This window comes from Apteryx mantelli, chromosome 2 (genome assembly GCF_036417845.1).
Source record: "Apteryx mantelli isolate bAptMan1 chromosome 2, bAptMan1.hap1, whole genome shotgun sequence".
NCBI classification, from domain to species: domain Eukaryota; kingdom Metazoa; phylum Chordata; class Aves; order Apterygiformes; family Apterygidae; genus Apteryx; species Apteryx mantelli.
Window position 1 is genome coordinate 131,831,949 of NC_089979.1, and position 6,899 is coordinate 131,838,847.

General features: G+C 52.0%; 1 protein-coding gene across 1 annotated transcript; it reads right to left on the reverse strand.

Annotated features, from left to right (window-relative positions):
• Positions 1-243: 243 nt before the first annotated feature.
• EVX1 (even-skipped homeobox 1) lies at positions 244-5,351 on the reverse strand. The gene is made up of 3 exons (XM_067292479.1): positions 4,755-5,351; positions 3,030-3,280; positions 244-2,282 (listed from the first exon to the last, which is right to left on the reverse strand). Exons 1-3 carry the CDS (start codon positions 5,191-5,193, stop codon positions 1,752-1,754), a joined length of 1,221 nt encoding a protein of 406 aa, XP_067148580.1. The 5' UTR covers positions 5,194-5,351; the 3' UTR covers positions 244-1,751.
• Between the last annotated feature and the right edge of the window lie 1,548 nt (positions 5,352-6,899).

Genomic DNA, 6,899 nt, shown 5'->3' on the forward strand with positions numbered 1-6,899 from the left:
GCCTGCTTTCCATCCACTCTAAGGAGACGCTACTATTCGCTCTCTGTCCTAGAGACAAAAAGTCTCCTGTGTGACAATAAACTCGAAGGTCCTTAGTAATTTAGCACAAAGCAGATAGCGGAGGTGTCAACACGTCTTTGTTCTGCCCAGCATTTATTTTCCTGCTTGTTGAACTGTAACTATGAGAAACTAGACGAAGGTGAAATTCGTCTTAAGCAACATTTTTACTTTTTTTTTTTTTTGAATCAAGCACAGTAAAATGTGGGTGATGCGTTGTTAAAATGCCTGTCGTTATTATTGTTATTGTTATTGTTGTTATAATTTTTATTGCGACATGGTAACAAATTGTAACAGTGTATTCTTTGGGCTATTTAAAAATAGAGTCAAATAAACAATTTCGGTTTTGGAAGAAATTACTAGCCCAGTAGCCCAGTCCGGTGTCTGTGTTTGTTTTTTTAAATTTTAGATTGACGGCTGTGCTCCACACGGGCAGAAATCCACGAAAAAGTAATAGTGCTACCTCCTTCCGAAATACCTGAAGGGAAAAGGAGGGGGGGGGGAGGGCTACTGGAAGAAATTATCCCCAAGAAAGAAGGGCGACTAGTGTGAAGGACATATACAAATGCAAAGATTAGAGGTGGGGAAGGAAACACAAAACCCAACACTTGAATTAAAAAAAAAAAAAAAACCGCAGCAGAGAAAAGTCAGTGAGAGAACTAAAGGCTGAAGTACAAAGGAAGGGAAATCGCCTTTGCTCCAATTTGCAGACTAGTGATTGTCTGAAGGAGTTCTGCTCCCTGTCACCTAATCTCTTCCCTTGGCGGCTTGTTAACGTTTGGCACAGGGTCTCTGCTCAGACAACATTATACATTCTATATTCAAAAATCCTCCTTACATATACATCACTTGCTAATTTCGTCAGTGTGTGCACATTTCAGCGACTGAAATAATAAGACATTGTTATTTAAAGGACAAATAGCTCTGACCCATAAAGAGGCAGGAGCTCGTATTTTTCCCTGCCAATTCCAGTCTGCCTCTGAAAAACAAAAGTCGGGATGAAAGAGGAGACAAAATGCTGGATTTCTGCTCAAAACGAAGGAGGAACCAACGAGATAGTAAAGAATGCGATTAAATCACGAAAGTAATGTACAGAATGTCAGTTTTTCTTTATGGTAAAGCATTATTTTTCTCTATAGAAATAACTGGGTAATACTGTTGAGCCGCAATCCAGAAACCTTTTGTTTTTGCTGTTTGCTCGTTGTTTTTATTTTCTGAACACTCTGGTAGATCACATCTTTGCTTTCTTCATGTGCACAAGCCATTTCGTTGTCAGGATAATGTTTCTTTCAAGTATTTCAGATTTTCTTTCTCAGTCTTGTAGGTTTGTGCATAAGGTTTGTTGTTGTGATCTGCAGAAGTCCCAGCCCTTGGTAGGAAGTCTATCTGTGGAAAATAAAGTCCCAGCTCATTTCTATGGGTTATTGAAGTGTATTTCATTCGGTTTGGTTTTTTGTTTCTCGTCTGTGCCTGAAAACCTTCTTAGAGATAAATCACTTGTCATTTTTTTTATTCTCTTTTCTTTCCCCCTTGGAATGTAAATCCTTGTAAGACTGAGCTATTTTTAGTCTCTTTTTTTTTCATAGGTGTCCATTTCTGGGGAGAGAACACTATTAAATAAACATCGGATGTAGGTACATTAACTCGAAGCGAGCCCAGGAAAGGCGTATTTTTAATAAACCTGAGATTAACGTTTATCTTGTTAAAGGTACTTCTTCTCGCTGGTCCATGGAAACTGAGGTGGCTTTGCTCAGCACAGAGGGCGTGAAAGTGAGGAAAGAGTCAGTCCTGGTTGTGGCTGAACAGGTAAAGTCTGAGCCGGAGGGTCTCTGCCCCAGCCCGTTGGACTGGCTGCTGTGGCAAGCCAGGCAGGAGCAGGCGTTGCCTCCGGCGCCGCTGAGTCCGTGCGCCGGGGCGGGGTAGAGGGACGGGTGTCGGAAGGCGCACAGCAGTTCTGGTCGCGGGTACGGGTGGGACAGGACCCTAAAGGTATCCAGCGGCCGCAGCGGGGTACTGAAAGGAGCGGCAGCAGAGGCCGAGGTGGCTCCGATGCCCATGTGGGAGTAGTAGGGAAGGGGCAGGTGGGACGGGAAAGGGTAGGGCAGGTTGCCGGTGGCCGCGGCGTGGCTCATCATGTAGGTATAAAACGCCGGGTCTGCGGGGTGAGGCCAGGTCATGGCCAGGCGCTGCCGCTTGTCCTTCATCCTGCGGTTCTGGAACCAGACCTGGGGGAGAGAGCGGGGAGAGCCGTCACCGCTGCGCGCCGGGCCGCGCACCCTCCGCGGGCCCGGGCCGCCCTGCGCACGCGCCTCCGCCCTCGCAGCGCCGGCGGCCGCGGGTCTGCTGGCGGGGGGAGGTCGGGGCTCCTTCTGGCCGAGCGCAGAGGCCAGAACGAGAAGCTCTCGCTCACGGGAAGAGTTGTCATCAAGTACAGAGGGATCATTTAGGTCACCATAAATCTACAGAGAGACCCATTGTGGCAGCTTTTTTTAGCGCTTTTTCCCTTTCTTCCTCCTAAGGCTTGTCCTGTTGAACTGTCCAGGTCCCAAGGCTCCAGGCAAGCCCAGCAGCTATGCCTCCTTCCTACCTTCTTGCAGGCAGAATTACCTGGCATTATTATGATTATTTACTTTTTTTTTTTAAGACAAAACAAAGCGAGGGGAAACGGGATCAGGAGCTGCTTCCTCTTCCCTCCCCCAAGAACTGAACGAGTTTTGTACTGGACTGAAGGGAGGATTAAAAATAATCTGGTACAGAGAGGCCGGATTAGCGGCGCTGGCTGGGATGGCTCTGGGAGCCTCTCCCGCACTGCTGCTTGCTGCAGGGTGCAGGCAGGGCCAGGAAAGGGGCGGGGGGGGGGAGAGGGGAGAGGGAGGGTTGTGCTGCCGAAGTGCTTTCCCGAGTTTTGAAAGGAAGTTTGGCCATATAGATTTATATCGTGCTAATTGGAAACATGTCCGAGCTGTGTGTACCTTGATGGTGGTTTCTGGCAGATTTAGAGCAGCTGCCAGTTCACATCTCCGGGGCCTGGACACGTAGTTCTCCCGGTAAAACTCCTTCTCCAGCCGGGCGATCTGCTCGCGGGTGAAGGCGGTGCGGTAGCGGCGCATCTGGTCGCTGGCGCTGCAAGCCAGCGTGCCCTGGGCGCCGCCGCTGCCTCCGCCGCCCTTGGGGTGCTCCCCGCCGCCGCTGGGGCTGCCGGCCAGCGCCTCGGAGCACGGCCCTGCGCAGGGGACCCGGAGCAGAGACACACGCGTGACACACGCTCGCGGGCAGGCGGGCACCGAGCCGTGCTCCCCGCCCGCCCCGCCATCGATTCCCCCCCACACACCTTGCCTTTTCTCTGCCGCTCCCAGGGCTGAGGATGCTGGGCAGATAACCAGGAGGGGGTACAAAGAAGGGGGTGCAGCACCGGGAAAGGGTTCAGCTGGTGTGTATGCACTCTGGCTGGAAGGTACCCCCCCCAACCACGCACACACACACACACACACACACGCGCGCGCGCGCGCACACCGCCCTGGGAGCGTCTGCTCGGATGCCCCGCTCGCTCCCCGCATTGTGGAGCCGGCGGCGGCCGCCGCAGCATCCCGGTCCTGCGCAGCGCGGACGCGCAGGTGCGCCCGGGCCGCGGGGCTCCGCAGCCCCTTCCTGCGGCCGGGAGGGGGGGGGAGGCACCCTGCTCCCTCCGCAGGGAGGTCAGGCCGCGGGGACTCTCCCCTCAGTCTCGAAAGCCCGGGATGTTGTAATTTCAACGAGGCTCTGGGGGAAGAGAGACAACAGACAGCGCTGTCCGTGTTCCCCGGCTTCTCTTTTAAGTGATGGAGGCGTGGGGAGGGGGAAGAAGCGGGTTGTTTTGGGGTCTGGGGGGAGCTCTGCCCGGCTGGTAAGGTGGGAATACGAGTGGGGGCAGGGGGGATAGGGGGACTGGCCTCTGCGTTTGCTTTTAAATGCAACTCTCCCTCACTGTGCCCGAGACCAAAGGCAATTAATTCATTGGGACCACTTCCGAGCTGGCGCCACCGAGACATAGAAGTGACAAGGTAATTTGGATCTCTCCTCTTTTTTTCTTTCTTTTTTTTTTCCTTTTTTTTTAAACCCAACGTGCAAACAAGGACCTCGCCATTGCATTTTGGGCAGGCAGGAGTCGGCGAGCAATTTTACGGTCTTTATGGCCGCTTCCGCACTCGCCCGGGCACATTTCACCCTGCAAAACCACAAACAGCTCTCGGCCAGAAAACCCGTTTGATCTTGCTCCCCCCCCCCCTTCACACACAGAACCCCGCTGGTGGGGAGGATCGGAAGGGATTTCCTGGGGCATGCACTGTCCAGGGATTGGGAAAGAATAAAAAAATTAAAAAGAGATCAGGGCGGGGGGGGGGGAGTGGGTAGTGGTCTAGGCCAAGGGGGGTCCTACAGGACAAGCTGCAGACCTGATGCACACACGCTGGGAAGCCTGGGGGGAACGCGGGGGACTGCCTGATGTCGTGTCCTCTGACTCCCAGACAAGCCTCCCCATTGCAGGGAGCTGAGGGGCCGAAAAATCAAGCAGGAAACGAAATCAGCCCCCCCACCCCGACTTCACTGCCTCTTTCTCAGCTGAAGTGGGGAAGACCCCCGCCAGCAGACCCCCCCCCGAGTGCCGGCACCCGAGTCCGGGAGGGAGGAGGGGGCTCAAGGCACGGGAAGGAGTTGGGTACCTTTGCTGTGCTGGTACTCGGCGCTCCCCGTGGCGCAGTCCGGGGTGCAGCTCACCTCGATTTCCTCATAGAAATCCGACTCGGTGTCCGAGCTGCTCTGCTGCCCTTTGCTGGAAGGGGGCTCCGGGGCGGGGGGCTGCTGTCCGGCCGAGAGCAGTGCTGCCGCCGCCGAGCGGCTCTCCGCCACCGTCCCTGTCCCTGGCAGCACCTCGACCTCCTCTTCTTCTTCGCCTCCGCCACCTCCTCCTCCTCCTCCTCCTCTCTCCCGGGACGACAAGGGGCCAGGTCTGGGGCTGAGGCAGTTCCGATGGATCATCTTCTCCTGTGGCTCTTGAGCGGGGCTCCCCACTGCTTCGGACAAATTAGGCACCCTCTTGCCAACTAGAGCGCCAAGTTGTGTCCCTTCCAGAAACATCGCCATCTCCTTCCTGGTTTCCATTGTGGCTTTGCTTAAGGGAGGGGGGAAAAAAATCCCGATCTCTTCCCCCCCCCTCCCTCCCACTCCCGCCCCAGCCTTGTGCAAACCCAGCAGCCCTCTCCTGCCAAAGCAGAGGAGCAGGCGGTGAGATAGGGTGACCTTGTGATGCGAGCGCTACACTGTGCTGTGCTGCTCTGGGAGGGATCACCATTGCCCTCTTCTTTCTAAGCTGTCATCCTCAGTGGTGTAGTCGTCATTACAGTACCACTGGTGACGCCACACATTGATTGCCAGTGGATAAATAGAAACGTCTGCCATGGGGAAGATGAAAGGAAGAGCCGGAGCTAATGGGCTAAATGCGTGATGCACCAGGTGTAGGAGCCCGAGATGGAGAGGGAACTGTGAAAAAGAGACGCATATGGAGTTGAGCTGCAAAGAGATTGTAACATGCGGATAGAGTTCCGCAGGGGGAAGTCTTGCTTGACAATTAAGTAGCCTTTTGACTGCTTTAAGGCACAACCTTGATGTAAAATTGAGGCGAAGATCCCTAGCTGCATCTTGAAAGTGAGAAGATACTTATTCAAGCCTCTTCCCTCGATGCATTATTTATTGCTGGCAATCAGCTTCCGCATAACTGCATATATAAGGTTTTAAGAATCCTTTGCAAACTTGAGGATAAGGAAATGCGCTGCTAACCTTTGAATGTAGAAATAGCCTTGACTTTTTGTTCTGGTTCCATATGGGTTCCTATTCGTATAATTGTTATTTGCTTTATATTGACTGAGATTAAAACGCTTGGTTACCATTTGGAATCGCGGTTACTTTATTGCGTTTTACGACTGAAAAGATAATACTACTTTACTTTTCGTAACTGTAGATATTCCGGCTATCCGCTGTTCATCATTTATCTCTTCCTCCACAGTTTCCATTTGTTGGATGATTCTTGAGCTTCTAAGAAGGTTTTCCTGTCTCCTTCCCTTTCTTCATTTTAATTTATTGTTTTGCTTAACATATTATCTGCTTTCAGGAGGAAAAAACTGCCAGAAGAAGGTCTGCCAATAAGTCAGCCTCAGAGATATTCAAGCTATCAAGGCCACAGCTTATGCCAACTAGCAGATGTTGTTAAAATAGAAATGACAAGGGCAACCATTTGGACAGCACTTGTCTGAAAATAAGAGACCTTATACCGTAAATATAGTCTCACATGTAGTCTCTTCGGTGTATTTTGAGTGCGGGAAGTGTCTCATCTATACTTAATATTGACTCAAACGTGTAGTGCCAAGTCATTTTCACCATCTGTCGTAACTAGATTGTTCTAAATTTTTCTAAGAGCGTTATTGGCTAGTCAGGTTACAGAAAACATTTGACCAATTACGTTTCCGACCCGCTAAGGAATTTACTGGCATATTTGAGGTGACGTTGCTTTGGTGGGGAGCGGGCAGCGCAATAGGAAACACGCTGGGATTTTCCTTAGAGCCCTGCGAGCAAGACGGTGTTTGAGGACGGCGGCGGTGCAGGGAAACAAGCAAAAAGACAAACAAACGGGCTTCCCGGTCCGCTCGATGCGGGGATAAAAACGTGTTCACAGCAATCAGCATAATTTTTTTGGGGGGGGGGAGGGGAAATCGGAATTTTTGCAGGGCTACCGCCACAGATGTCTCTTTCTCTCCGCGTAGATATGCATGCCTGTTTACATGCACACACGCGCCAGGCACAAACACACTGGA